The 15,302-nt window shown below is 46.9% G+C and overlaps 1 protein-coding gene across 4 annotated transcripts in view; it reads left to right on the top strand.

Annotated features, from left to right (window-relative positions):
• The window catches only part of GALNS (galactosamine (N-acetyl)-6-sulfatase), a 49,499-nt gene that overhangs the window by 19,544 nt on the left and 14,653 nt on the right, over positions 1 to 15,302 (top strand). For all 4 annotated transcript variants that reach the window (XM_042821482.1, XM_042821481.1, XM_042821480.1 and 1 more), the window contains exons 11-12: positions 2,299 to 2,401; positions 10,033 to 10,154. In XM_042821482.1, the coding sequence (XP_042677416.1) occupies positions 2,299 to 2,401; positions 10,033 to 10,154 (225 nt within the window). The remainder of the gene's footprint in view (positions 1 to 2,298; positions 2,402 to 10,032; positions 10,155 to 15,302) is intronic.

Below are 15,302 nucleotides of genomic sequence, written 5' to 3'. Positions count from 1 at the left end.
ATATGGCAGCAAGGGAGATAAAAGCCTGCGAACTGTAGCCTGGGTAGGGGAAAATACATTATTTATTACTGGAAAAAACATCCAGGAGTATATTGGCTCATTGCAGAATATAGTTCTAGTCTGAGAGAAGCTGGAATTAAAGGCTGGACTGCCACAGGTGAACCAGAAGCCCACCTCTTCCCAAGGTCCTTTTATAAAGGCACGTTTGAATTAAAGAGCTGGGATCCTTATGGGCATGCAGGAATACTGCTTGGGTGCAGATTTTGACAGCAAACATCCTTGGCTGTCACTGGATGGCCTGGAGGTCAAGAGAGATATTTTTGTTGAGATTGGGATAATTTGGCAGCCTGGGAAATCCTGAGTACAAATATATTCTTTGTCAGTAAGACAGCAAGGAAACATACACATCCAAAACATACTTGAGTTCTGTTCTGTGTTGGATGGGAGCCTTTGTTCCACAACTTGTTACTTATGTGCCTGTTAAAACGAGAGCTATGTGTGCAGCATTACCTGAGAGCTCATCTGCTGGCTCACGTGAGCTGCTGCAGGTCCTGCAAACACAGCCTGATACTTTTGTGGAGCTTTCTTATGACACCAAAGGGAAAATAAAGGAAATATCAGCCACCCATCTCTTACAGCAGTGCCATTCGTGTTGCAGTAATGATTACTCAAGGCTGTGTGATGACTCTTCTTTTTTTCTTATTGATTGATTGATTGATTGATTGATTTTCCACCCCAAACCTGACTGGGACATCACAGCTCCCATTGCCCCAAGGCGTTTCCAGGGGATGCAGTTGTAGGGTTCTTTTAAGTTTATAAAGGAAAAAAGGGAACGGGAAAGAAAGGAATCGGCGGCAGCAGCATTTTCAGTGTGAGCTGAAAGCCTTTCTCAAAGATGGAGACGTTTGTTGTTGGGTTTTTTTTTTAATGCAAAACCTAACCTGTGTGCCTTCTTGCAGAGGGTCACATCACAGCTTGTCGCATGGTCTGTGTTTATGGCAAGGAAAAAGGAGGCTGGCGTGCTTCAAGCGTGGCGTGTTTGTTTGGGCTGTTTTATTTCGTTAATGAAACTGGTTTAGATCAAGTCCTGCGTTTTGGCAGGCTTCTCAGGCTGCCTTTATTTCACAGGCACTTCAGGTGTTAGGATGCAGGACCAGGCACTGCTGGCAGCAGCATTTCCCCTTTGTTCATGAGCGGTTCCTAATGACAGAGGCTCATTGTTTGTGCGAGGAACCTGCAGGGAAGGCTGTGGTTTAAAATAGAGGAGATCTAAGGCCACTCCTGTCATTCGGATGCAGAGATTTTAATCTTATCTCTATCCCTAACTACCCCTATAGTTAGGAACTGTGTTTTTTTCCAGAGAGAGTAGCTTTTGCCTAGTGGTATCTGAATCAAAGACAAAGGATGCTTATACCCTTCCCAATGCAATAAGCAGCCCAGCGATCTCCTCCTGCCAGCAGGCTGACACAGCCAGAGAGGAGCTGCCTCTGGTGTCCTTGTGGGGCAAACTGCAGCAGCCACTGAAGCCGTTCTCTTGCAATAGATCATTTCAGTGGAAATTTGTACTGTTCCCTCAAAAAATGAGAGCACGTTTTGAGGGACACCAAAGGGAGCACGGCTGGGATGCGCGGGAGGAAGCGCAGTGCACGTGCCTTGGGTGTGGATCGTGCCCTCAGTACCTGTAGGGGAACTTTGGGGGCGAGGTTGCAGATTTCATTATGAGCTTAGATGATGCTTCAGGGGAAAGCGAATGGGCAGGAGTTAAAAATGAAGCCTGTCTTGGTGCCAGGTTTCTTTTTTTTATGGAGCTTTTCAGATCTGAAATCCCCAACTGGCCAGCATCCGGTGTCCTCCCCGGCCATCCTGTGCCTCAGATGGGAACAGCACATATGTCGATGCTGCCACAAAGAGGAGTGTGAGCACCATATTCTCTGTGAATCCCTATTTCTCTCTCTCTGGCAGACGCTCGCCGCTTCTGAGACATTTGGTGTTTAAGTCGGCACGCTCTATAGGAAATAACAGGGTCTGATAGTTCAAGGATTAATAATCACTGGCAGCCAAGCTGTATAATATTTCATTCTTGCGCCGTGTGAGCTCTCAACTTGATGAACACTTTAAAAAATGTTAATTGAAAACCTTGCAGTGGAGACTATTAGGAGGCAGCCTGTTTCTGACTGATAGCTGGATCGGAAGTCAGACGCCATTAAAGTGTTTGTCTCCCTTATCAGCGAGGCAGCGGCAGCAGCTGCCCAGGCTGGCGTGCTGGCATTTCTCATGCAGTTCTGCTCTCCCTTGCAGGCCCATATTCTATTACCGTGGCAATGAGATGATGGCGGTGAGAGTCGGGCTTTACAAGGCTCACTACTGGACCTGGAGCAACTCCTGGGAGGAGTACAGCAAGGTAACAGCACACCGACCTGCGCCTTCCTCTCGTTCCTTCTCTCTTTCCCAGTCATTTTCCAGGGGGGAAATAACCATTTCAAGAGGTGTTTTAATTGGGGGATGCCACAGAGCACTTACGAACCAGCCTTTCCTTCACGGCCTCTTAAGAGCTACCCAATCTCCAAAATCCAAGGGCACTGGTGTCACCTGCACCCCTGTGCTGAATGAAGTCAGAGACAAGCAGAGGAAAATGAGCAAAGCCTGACTTGTCCCGAGTGGCGTTCCCTTGAAGCAGCACTGAATGCCCCTTAATGTTAAGCTTCTTTCCCTGCTGAATTCTGATCTTTCACGTGTACCTTTACAGAGCTTGGAGACTGATGCCAAATGAACGGGTCATTTATCTGTGTATCTGGTGAAAAAGACCCAGAGTGCCTTGAACTGTGGAAAGGAGATAGGGATGTGCTATTTTATTGGTCTTTTTTTCCTGAAAGGGAAAGCTCTTCAGTGCAGTGGAAAGAGCAGCAGCCATCACAAACACTGCGCTCCATATGTTTAATCTATTACCAGCACTTCTGCAAGCCCGTATCACTCTGTAAGATGCTTCACATTTTGTTTGCCAAAGAGGAGCTGCTTTTGCAGTTTTCTGGCTGATCTTCTCACAATTAGATGTTAAACACTGTTATTTTTCTTCTTCTGTGACTTCCTTGCCTCAGACCTGAGTGCTGAACTCTGGGACGTTTCTTGAATGGCAGGTTCACACGTGTGCCTTGCTGATGATACCTTTAGACATGAACTAAATGCATTATGGCACAGCTTTCAGCAGTTTTGACAGCAGGCTGGTACTGGGGAGGGATTGTTTGTTTGATTGAATTTTTTTTATGCCTTTTTTTCTTTAACTTACGGTGGGTCCTCAAGGCGTCACAGGTGCAGAAATAAGTGCTGGTGACATTTGTGGATGTAAAAGTGCATGGTTTCTTTCATGGGGATGTCCTGGGGGTAGAAGGAAACGTCAGCTCCAAGGGAGTCATTCACATTCAGGGCTGTAAAGGCGTGTGTTTGTCTTTCTAAGGCTGCAGTGCTCCAGGAGTTTCTGTGTTTCACAGATTAGGAAGGGAAGTTGACTCTGAAAATGCACTGCACGCTGCGTGTCAACCCTAATATTGCACAGCTAAAAGGAGACCATGTGCTTGTCTGGGTCAGTCTGTGAGGAAAGCACCTATGTCACACGTGCCATAATGAGGATTTTCCCTGTGTGAGAGGCACTGGGAGCTTGCCTGTTGTTGTGGACAGCCATATGAATGGACTCGAGGGCATGCTTTTGCCATGGGTGTGAATAATTGCCCTGCATTGTATTACATGCACATACTGACATACCTTGTTTGGTCATAAATAAACGCCTGCATTGATCTGAACTTATTGGTACATGTCTGAGGATGTGTGTGGCTGTGATAATGGGGACCAGTTACTCATTTCAAACGCTCTCCTACTGTGAGAAATGGCAGTTGTGCAATTAAGGAATATTTATTCCTTTCTGAGCTGTTGTTTAACTGCTGTCTGATAAAAGTCAGCAATTATACTGTACATCAGAGAAATGATTAAAAATTCACTGGCTTTCCTGCAGCTTGTATCACATGTGGTTGATGTGGGTAAAATTGGAGCACATTAGTGGACAGACTAGCCATTAACAACACGCAGAGGAAGCTGAGGCTGAAATTTGTTCCAATTCTCCTCATGTCCTCGAGCCATTAATTACAAGCCTTGCAAGTTTAAAAATAGAAAGAAATCAGAATGCAGAACAGTTCCGCAGTTGTGAGCCTTGTTTTGGGAATTCTGTAATCTCACCTCCTGATCCAACGCCTCTTTTGGTGCCTGTTGTTCTCAGCTGTTTTGATATTGGGCTGCAACTATTGGGCTGGAATCAAAAAGGCCAGTTTGTTTGCTAATTTCCTTTGAAAAGTGGATTTGCATACGTGTGTGTGTGGCATTAGGAGCTGTGTCTTGTGGGCAGGCTTGCTGTTGGATACTTTGATTTGCCTCCCATTGGAGCTGTAGCTAACGAGGCCCTGTCAGCTCTCTGATCTCTGGCCTGGGTCCTTCACCTCTCTGGGAATCTAACAGGGAGTTCTGTTACACTTTCCAACGTGACATTTTTCCTGCCTCGAGGGTCCCTCGCTCAGACCTGGCATGAACAGATGGATCTGGTTGGCATGTCGTTCCGTTTGGAAGGGGCCTCAAGTTGGCCAGATGTGTCAGAATGGCCGTCTGCACAGTTTTAAAAGGTTTGTTTTTGGGGGTGGTTGAGTTTCTCACTATTTTGATGCATACGTGGCACCTTTTGCCCAAACCTCCTTCTCCTTTCAAATTCCCTTGTTAACTGACAGGGTGGGAAATCAGTGATACGGAAAACTTGCACTGGTTTTAATCTATGCATCGTGCGTATTTGTTTGACTTTTAGATGAGATTGTACCACTAAAGCATCCAGGAATCATATTTTCATGTTGACATTGGAAATTATTGCACGTCTTGGGGACCAGGCACAGTCATGTCAGTTTAGGACTACCAGCCCTGATGGGATTAACTAGAAAGAATGTGCAATTTTGGCCTCTAACCTGGAAAGCTATGCACTTGAATGTGGTCTAAGTTAGTTAAGTAATAAAGTATGTATGTATAAATAAAAATCTACCAGAGGGAAGCAGCTTATGGAAAGCAAAGCCTCGGGAAGCATAACAAGCAGATGAATGCTTCTCTCCATCTGGCACTTGGAGTATTTACACTGGGCACATCCTGTACAACAGTACACAGGCTGCTGGTTGTCCTAGACCCCAATGACATTGGCGTGCCCTCACTGGTCTGCATCCTCTGCCTTCTGGCTTGGTACTGAGATTTATCAGCTTTCACAGAGATGAAGCGCGTGGTTCAGTTCCTGGTGGAAGTGGAAATAAAAAATGGGACATGGGTTGGTGGAGAAAAACTGAAAGACAAGTCTGTGGAGAACGTGAGGAATTCACTGAATGTGACCAAGGTCTGTGGGATGTTCTCCACCACCGCTGTGCCCTGGCTGCCGAGCCCAGACTTCAAACTGAACCCAGGCAGAATTCAGCAACACCACTGGCCTTTACCAAGCCAGGGACGGAAGGGCTGATGCTGCAGAGGAATGAGGAGAAGCCTGAGGAGCTCCTTCTGCACAGCACAAGGCACCCAGGACTCTTCCTGACTGCAGAGTGCATGACAGTTCTGTGTGAGGAGGTGGTGTTTCACGCACTGCTGCTGTGTTGCTGCTGGTTTCCACAGAGGTGTTGCTGGGTTCGCAGCTTCTTGTTCCTAAAATGTGAATGCCCAGAGTTGGTACTGTTAGCAGTCGTTTTGTCCTGTTGATCTGTCCTGTTTGTCCCTGGAGAGGGACATGCAACCTTCCTCATTTGGAAGGAGAGGCCTGGAAGAGGAGACAAATGGCTTTTCTTGATGGATTTACCCCAGTAGCCAGCAAGTCCTCCAGGGGTTGCTTCAGGTAATGCGATGTGGAGGAGGTAGGAGAAAGGAAATCACCATCTCTGTGCCTGCCACTGAGGTTATCCAGCAGAGCACAATCCTTGTGCCTTCTGAGAGCAGTGATGCAAGAAGGGGAAAAAAAAAAAATAATATTAGAAATATGGAAAAAGCCCTTGGGTTCGTTGGAGAGTGGCTGATAGCATCAACCTTTCTGCTGTCAGCTTAGTATCTTGTTAGTAGCCTTCAGTGATTTTTCGGAGGGGCTCCTGTGTCTTTCAGTGATCGGTGGAGGTGCCTGCGATAGAAGATGCTATTGTTTTAATGTAAAATGCCACGGGGTTATTCCTGCTGCAGTCTGTCTGATTGCCCTTCTCCTCGACACGGAGGGATCGATAAAGCCTTTTCTGCGAGGGGGATGTGAAGTCAAGTAGAACCTCACAAATAATGACATTTGATTGTGGTCCTCTGAGCGCATGAGCTAGCCATTGATCGCTGCTGCCTCAGAGCCGACGGGGGCTCGCCGATCTGCCCATCTTCGGGGGTCTCTTCCAGACAGTTAACACATTAGAAGCAATTTTTGTTCAACAGGCAGTCGGAGCTGCGGGCCGGGAGGTTTTGTTGGGAGCCTCCATTGCGGTGACAGCGGCCGCTTACCGGCGCCGTGGCAAAGAGGGAGAAACTGGCTTTAATGAACCGCCGATGTTTTCTCCCTCCGATACGAACGCAGCTCTGGGTCTCGTGTGATGGAATGAGGAGCCATGACCAGCAGGCAGCCCCCAGATTCGCTGCGCTGCCATCGAATTCCTCCTCTGCCTGTCAGGTCGGAGCGAGCTGGGCCAGCGCCAGGGTGACGAATTGCCAGAGGGCTCACGTTGACACAAGTGGTGATTCCATCGCTTGGCGCGCAGCCCGCGCTGGCAGCCAGCTGTATTTGTCTCATGTCTATATTGACATAGCATCTGTGGTCCATTTGCTCTGGAAATTGAAGCATAAGCCGTGCGACCGATTGCCACCAGGTCTTAGGGATGGAAAAACCGTCGGGGTTACGTGATTGCTGGGAGGAAGGGCTGAAGGATGGGCTCGCCCAAAGGCTTCCCTGATGCGCAGGGAGTGCTGCTTGGTTGGTTTTGTTGTTGTATTTCTTTCCTTCTTTCTTTTTTTTTCTTAAATTAAATGATTAGTGGGATTACTCCTCCAGCAGACAGGTGCAGGATGCTGCTGGTATAAGAGGTCTGGTGTGGGAGCTGAGATGCTTCTGTTTGCCATCTGATGCTCTTTGATCGGTTCCCTTAGAAAGCACAAAGCTGGTGTGCTCTAGATAGGATCTTCTGGCTTGGCTTGTGTGCTTTTGGAGTTGGGAAGGAAAGATGCAAGAATTTGCTTAAACACAGGGAGTGACCTTTCTGCTTTGTTTGATCAGTGTTACTGTCAACATGCAAATTGCCTTGGATTGTGAGCAGACTGGAATAGAAGGCGTGTGCTTTAACTGATCCCCTGCACATGGTCACTAACAGCCTGCCAAAGAGCTCCAAGTAAATAAAAACAAAGTGGTGGCTGGGCTTTTGTCATCCTGGAGGAAGGGGCAGCTGTGCCTCCCTGCCTCTTTGCTCTTCTTCACGTGATACAGCTTTCCTTTTGAGCAAAGCTGCCATCCTGTTGGCCGTGCGGAGTAAATGGGGAGACCTCTCTGCTGCTTATGCAACGAGCTGGCTTTTGCTCCAGCTGAGAATTGGGCACGTCTGTATTTAGTGCTAAAGCCTGCAGCGTCCTTGGGATCTGTGGGGCGTGTTGTCAGATCAGGCTTTTACAAGAAAAGGAAAAAAGAGTTGTTTAATGATTTCAAGTTATCTTCTAGTGACCTTCACCGACAGAAGTGCTCGAGAGGAGACCCCCCACCAGACCTGCTGTCCTTCAGCCTGCATGTGGGGCAGCAGAGCTGTTTCCCTCCTGCTCCTTCTCTGCTGTCGGAGGTGGACGCAAGGAGTTTGGGCACATCCCTGTGCCCCCAGCTCCCAGAAACACACATGACCAAATCCTCATGCTTTCCAAGCAGCTAGAGGCATCGTCCAGATGCTCCAGAGCGTGGATTGCCTCATCTTTAAATAATCCTCAAATCCCAAGCAGATTTAGTTTGTTCTGGTTTTGCTCCAGAAATTAAAAGCAATCTGGATGTGAGGATCCCAGACTTTCAGCTCGGTGCTGTAACTGATTTTTTTTTTTTTTCCTTCTTTCCATCCTGAGAACTGAAAATGCGTTGAGATAAGAAGCAGGATGAAGTAGAGCTTGTGGGTGATACGTTAAATATTGTTTCCTGTCAAATGTGTGCAGAGGAGCAGGCCCCACCATCTGTATCTGTAGTGTGTCACTTGCTGTGATGCTGGGCAATGCCTTCGTCAGGTATGTGAAGATGGAATGGTACCTCTCACATTTTGCTCATTTGCTGACGAGCAGGGAGAAAATAACTTTCAAGCTGTCTCTGGTGGCTGAATATCAGCAGTCACACAGTACATAAAAATAATAATGGTCTGTTATATTTGTGGAGGTAAAGTTGAAAGGCCTGAGGAATTTAAAGCGTGGCTTCAGCCGTGCTTTAGGAGAGTTATTTATCAGTGTCACAAAACAGTAAGTTTGATTGATTATTGCTATCCCCAGCAGACTGCTTTTGAGCAGGGCATCGACTGCTTAGATTAGAAAGACAGATAGCCTTTGGCTGGTGGCCTCAGGCAAGGTGTCACAGCACCTTCTTTCCTAGGAGGCTTTGGGGCATCCCTGAGCCTTAGTCTGGAGCCTTGGCTAAAGGAAACAGAAGGCAAAACGTAAGCAGAGCAGTATATAAATAAATACCCAAGAGGCTCAAATCTTCTTTCAGAAAGAAGCATTTGCAGCCAAAGAGTATTGTACCAATTAGCGGGCTCTTAATTAAATTGCTTGTTTGATTTGCATCCAAATTATAATTTGGATATTATGTAGGCTTTGATACCTTTTCATTAACTGTTCCTTTTGGAAAAAAAATAAATAAAAAAATCTATTTTTCACTCTTTTTTCCGAGGCCTGTGGCACCAGAAGGTGGGAAGGTCAATCATTTTTGTATCCATTTAAAGTCCATTATTGGCCGGCCACTACAACCTATCAAGCAACTCTCTTATTTTTCCAGTCAGTGATTCAGGAATCTATAGCTCTGTGCAGATAAATGGGATTTCATGGGCTTCTAACCTTCCTGCTTTATTGAAAAGCAGAATATTAACTGCTCCACTGACCAGCTGTCCATTAAAAACACAGGATATTTTTAGAAAATGGTTTGCCAATCAAATCCTACCAACATCTGTAGAGAGCCTTTCGGTTTGTTTGCTTTTTAAGCAAATGCTACAGCTGCTTTTCCATTGAAATATTCCCATTTACCCTCTCTCCACGTCTCTGTCCTTGTCTCAGGTATTGTGAGGAGCGCAGCGTGTTGGCTGGAATTGTTAAAGCTGGGTTTTACCAGGTGCCAGCCCTTGCTGGTCCACAGGGCTCCCCGCGTTATTTTCTGTTCAGTGAAATGAGTGCTTTACATTTTTTGCTGTTCCCAGGGCTAAATGAGTTCTGTTAGCCCACAAGGCTGCAGGCAGGCTCTGGGTTATTAGCCTGACATCTGGCTAATAACTGGCTGCAGTTTGGGAGCTGCAAGGGCAGATGCAGAGAGCTGCCTGCTCCGGGCCTGCGAGCTGACAACTGGCTCTGGCCCTCAGTGGCCTTTGAGCACTTACCCACTGCTGGTGCCAAACAGAACCCCAGTCCTTGTGCCCTTCATTCTGTCGCTGCAGAGAGGTCCCAGTTTCTCAGTCTCAGGTATAACACAATTCTCCTAGCACAGCTCTCGTCCCCAGGTGAGTGCTTCAATACCAGCTCTCTGAGATGCTGTAAACCAGGTCAAACAAACGCACCCGTTTCTTTGAAATTAGCTTCTGGTTTATGCCAGTGCAATGCGAGTTGTTATCATCTTATTTTACCTCCTACAGATTGGAATCCAGTTTGTGGAATAAAGAGGACTGTCTGGGTTTAAGCTGATCGTGGGTTTCACAGGTATACTGGAACAAGACGCCGAAGGAAGCAGCACCAGCTAAAATTGTGTTCCTGCCCCTGCTTCGTGCTTGATGACCTGTTTCCTTCTCTTCACCGCAGGGCATTGATTTCTGTCCTGGACAGAATGTCTCTGGAGTGACAACACATTTGCAGGAGGAGCACAGCACTTTGCCACTGCTCTTCCACCTGGGCAGGGACCCTGGAGAGAAATACCCGTTAAGGTGAGCCAATTAACAAAGGTGTGAAAGCACTCAGCACTGCTGATGTACGCTTTACATAATTCATTTGCCTCGATAGCTGTTTTTATATTTACAATCTGCTTGAAAACTATCCCAGAAAGCCATCACTTGCGTGAGCAACGAAGAAAAGGAGCAAGCATTTTCAGTGGGTCGAGCTGGGTGGGTGTGCACATGTTGGTGGCTCAGCTCATCAGGCCAGCAGTTCTTGGTTTGTGTCCCAGCACTGCCTACAGAAGGCAAATGTTCACTCCTAGGTAGGACAGGGCTACGTGTGGGTCAGCTGTGGAATGAAGCAGCAGCAATAGTGTGCCTGTGTGCAGCTACTCTGCTGCAATTCCCAGTGCATTTTGGGGCTGGGGAAGAAACCCCTGGTGATCTTCCCGTGCTCTGCACTGGTTTTTTCCATGCACTGCTTTGGAATCCGTGCAGGCAAATGGGGCAACCCATCAGTTTCCAAGCCTGCTAAATGAGCTTCTCCAGAGAGTCTTTGCGAGACTTTCTGCCCAATCCTTTTCCCTCCTTCGGCTTCCTGGCTGTCCAAATCCATTTTCCTGTAAGCCTACTATTGTAATATTTATCTCCAGCACACACCGTGCCCTGAGAGATTTCTGTAAGGATTTATGTAGCCATCAGCCAGCACTGTCCACACGTAAATCTGGCACCTCCAAAAAGCTGCTGAGGTGTCCCAGCTCCCTCCTCCCCTCTGAGTGAGTTTTGTTCTCTGGCAGGATTAGACACAGGCAGAGGCACACAGCCTCATCCCTCACTTGTGTCTCTGGCTTGGAGGGTGTGCAAGCAAATAAAGGAGAAACTAGTGCTCTTTTCAGCACAGGCATGGTGAGTGCCTGCACAGACATGGTTTTGTGCAGCAGCTTTAACAGAGAGATGTTTCCTGAGCTGACAGGACTGCAATTACTCAACTGTTTTAAATAATTGAGTGGATACACTCGCTCCATTACTTCCAAAAGAACTGAGCCTGTGCTGTCCACTAAGTGTTTCCACTAGAGAGAAGGGGAGGAAAAATATTTTCACTTCTCTCTCACTTAACAGACGAGCACCCTAGAGGTGCATTAGGCAGTGTATAAAGCTCTTCAGAAGCCCAGCACGTTAGCTCTTCCTTTCTATTGCATTTCAGCACTAATGAATAAAGCAAATCTGCAGCTCCTGTATTTTAAATTCAGCTCAGCGAAACGATGCTGCTGGGTTGGGATTCCAGATGAGATTATGCCCTGTTCAATTGAACAGCTACTTTATTTTAGAAAGATGAATGGATAGAAATGACTCCTTCTTGCAAAAATTAAGTGAATGGTGGTATTAAGAGAACTGCAGGTTGTCTGCTGTTTGTGTGCTCTCAAATTCTGACAGATCTGATGGAGGGGAGATCCTGTCTAAGGGCTGTTTGCAGGATTCCTGCTTCCCTCTCATTTAGGGAAGGAATAAAGGTTGTTCCTTACAACCACCACGGGCTGAGCGCTGAAATAAATTCCAGAGTGACATCTGCAATCATTTTGTTGTATGCTTCCATTGATTTTTGGACATTCAAAGCTGTTTCTTTGATTGAATTTTATACCAAGACACGATTATGGGAAGCTGTAGCTTTGCTTAATATGCAGACCTTAATAGAAAGCTGCTTCTTCATAAATGACTCTCCTGCAGCACGTTGTGTTGCTGTTGTCTCCTCTCTGGTCGCAGCGGAAAACTCATGGGAAGTGGGTCTCCTATATCCAACGTGGTAATTAAATTATCCTCATTTGAGGAGCTGTTCCTGTTGTGTATTTTTATTTAGCTTAATTATCCCCCTTGGCAGGCAGCCTGCTGGGAGTCCCGACACTAATGTTTCTCAGAAGGGAATCCAGCATTCTCCTCCAAGCACACATCTGTCTGTCTGTGTGCTGGCTGCGTTGCGTCGCCTGTGCTCACAGCCCATGTTGGCCACAGCCCCCGTTCATCCCCAGGCAGCCCTGGAGCAGCAAGGTGGATCACACTTTTTCACCAGCTTGGCTTCTCTTTTTGTTGCCAAAGCCTTTAGGAAATTGCGTTGCCTCCCTGATTTCTTGGTATGTTTCCTTCTTCTATGTCGTGTACTGTTTTTCCTTGTTGAATCCACACCTGGTTTTAATAGGTTTTCTGTCTTCTGTAGTCTATGGAGGAGCATCGTGGCACACTGATATCCCGTGTTTCTCTTTGTTTGCTTTTGTGGCATTTAAAATTATTTTTTCCTTATTTTAGTTCAACCCTTCCCTCTCCACCCAAAAAAAGATGTTGTAGTCACGTGTTGTGTGTCTTGATTTGCATTAGTTGGGCATAGTGGCACGTGCAGAACCACATGCAAAGAGGTTTCATGGCTTCATTTGAAGGGCAGGCATCACACACCTCCAGAGAGATTTACAGTTTATATATTTGGGCTCTTCAGAGCCAAAGTGTCCTGGAAATCAGTCAGATCAGTCAGCTGAGGCAACGCTCCTGGCTTGCAGAGTGCTTATATTTAAGCAGTCTCATCTGAATTGTCTGTGAATGTTTGTGAGAGTGCTGCTTGAGATGGAGACTTTTTCAAGGCTTTGCTTTCAGTTCATCTCAGAACATAGAAATTGGCTTTTTTTGTCATTCTTGGAGACCTGGCTGCTACAGGGATCACCAAAGGTAGAAGTCCTTCAAGATCTGGAGAGAGCATGTGAAGTTTTCAGTTCCCTGGGCTTTGTGAAGTCCTTCCTCTCCCTGACACAGCTTGCTGCACTTCCCAAAGCCTGCCTGGAAGCATCATCAGCAAAAGCTTGTCTCAGGAGCTCTTTTCATGCAGTGGGAAAACGGGTCAGGCCATTACAGGCAGGCCCTGTGGTCACGCTGAGGACACGTCTGGCAGTTCTGAGCCCTATGGCACTCTGCACTTAGGTTCCCCTGCACGTGAGGCTGGGTGTGCATCCTTCTGCATGTCTGACTCTAGGAGCAGACCCTCCTAACAGGGCAGTGGCTGTTCCTTCCTGCAGTTGCCCCTCTGTTTTGGGCTGGATCACCTCCAGCACCTCGGGGATGTAGCTGTGTTTGCCCCTATTGCCTTGGAAGGTAACTACTGATGTTTGTCCAGCTTGCAACTTCAGCCCAGCAGCCTCACTGACTTTCCACGTTGTTAGCTGGAACTCACAGCAATGCCAGATGCACGTTGTGAGTCCTGCCTGAGCTTGCCCCACTGATGCCATTTTTACATCAGCTCATCAGCAGGTGGGATGGAGCACAATCCCTGTCCTGTGGCTGACCTTCAGCATTGCCATCAGGTACATTCACTGCCAGGCTTTGATCCCTCTTCTGAGAAAAGAGAAGACTCAGCTGGGAGCTGTGGGGCTCTGGTCCTGGAATAGAGAGGAGCTTGGCACCACAGGAGGTGCTGCAGGTCTGTCTGGCAGTGGGATGAGGTACTGATAAGGCAGCGTTGGCATCTGGAGAGGTGCTTGTAATAAGAACACCTGCAGTGCAAGGGTACGTGTGGGCAGTGCATTTCAGAGGAGTGTGGTTCCTGGTAAATAATATTTCTTTTGCTTGCCAGAAATGCAACGTAACTGTATGTATATAAGCAATAGTTACCTCGTTATCTTGCCTTTGTGTAGAGAGAAATGAACATCCCGTGTCTTTGGTCATTTGAGAGATTGAGTAGATCTGTGTAGGCTGCCAGATAGAAGATGCTTTTGGCTTGTTTGTTTCTTAAGCTCTCAGGCTTTAAATGTAGATTGTGTGTTAAGCAGCACGCAAAGCAGAAGCGTTTCTGTGGGTCTGAGCAGTATTTTGTTTCCTCCCTAGATGCACCAACTGATTTTTGGGGGTTTGGGTTTTCTTGGTTGGTTGATTTTGTTTCCCATAAAAACACTCAAACTGCAGAGTGCCTCGGTTACCAAATTTATCAAAATGCAGAAGCAGAAGATCTGATAGGTCATCTTCCTTACTGAAGTCTGTTGTGTTCAGGGTATTGTGTGTCCCCTAAGTCCCACGCATGGAACTCGTTTCTCCACTCAGCCTATATTTGACAAATTCAGTTAAATTATCTGTTGGTATCTCCCCAGCCAGCTGTCAGCTTTACCACCTAAGTTAGAGGTTGTATCTTACTGAAGTACTTCATGCCAGTCAGGAAGAGCACGAGCAGCAATACATAACTGGCACAGCTTAAAATACAGCTAGCAAAACAGGCAGTGCAAAGTGAAGGAGACGGAGCAGCTTGGGTAAGGCTCCAAAGCTGCAGAAAGAGTTCATAGCAAAAATCCTCTGAAATTCTGTTTGCACCAGAGGTAGAAAGCCTTGATAGCAATTAAGTACAGCTCACGTTCTGTTGGTACTCGGGGCTGGTAACGACCTGCTCTGAGCTATTAGCTCCGTTCAGGACTGAGTTTGCTTCAATTGGAATGACAGAACACCTACATTTTACTTAGGGCAATGGATTTGACTATTATGGAAGAAAAAGTGGAAGTGATAAGATGTGGTTGATGAACGTAATGATTTTTAGAACACAATAATTAACAAGAGAGCTCACAAATGCCTGTTCTGAGCAGATGGAAAATCCTGGAAATTATCAGAGAGGTAATTGCACTGGTTATGGAAGCAGCAAAGAAGGGAAGAAGCTCCTGGAGGGAAGCTAGAGGGGAAAAGATGTGATAGGAAGGCTGCCAGTCTCACCTTAGTGATCAGGGCAGAAACCTCTGCGCTGAGAAAAGAGGGAAGGTGCAAAACAGAGGGGAAGATGTGGATAACAAAGAGCCAGAACTTTGCCCAGGGGAGGTGCTGACTCCTCGCCTGCTTGGTTTTAAAAAAAAATAAATAAATAAAAGGAAATGGCAACAGCTGCATTGCAGGAGTGAATTGACTGCTGCCACAGGAGAGGTGGCTCTGAGGAAAGCCACAGCTATGGAAACCATGGAGGAATAAGGATGGAGGCAAACTCGGCTCGATCGGTTGCTGCTCAGTCCTGGCTTAGGGCTCTGCGCTGTGGCGTCTGATATCGACCTGTAACTTGTGCTTAATTGCAGCAGACCTGCAGCCTACAGGTAGTTTGCTGAGTTACTGCCTGGACTGGAGGGATGCTGTGCAAGAGGGAATATTGGAAGAGCCACATGAGCCGGTTTCAAAATGCAAAATGCTGCTTGAAGCCAC

Source organism: Centrocercus urophasianus, unplaced genomic scaffold (genome assembly GCF_019232065.1).
Source record: "Centrocercus urophasianus isolate 14NV4802_14NV808 unplaced genomic scaffold, USGS_Curo_1.0 seq_2, whole genome shotgun sequence".
NCBI classification, from domain to species: Eukaryota; Metazoa; Chordata; class Aves; order Galliformes; family Phasianidae; genus Centrocercus; species Centrocercus urophasianus.
Note: the sequence above shows the minus strand (reverse complement) of the source record. Positions and strands in the feature narration are given on the sequence as shown.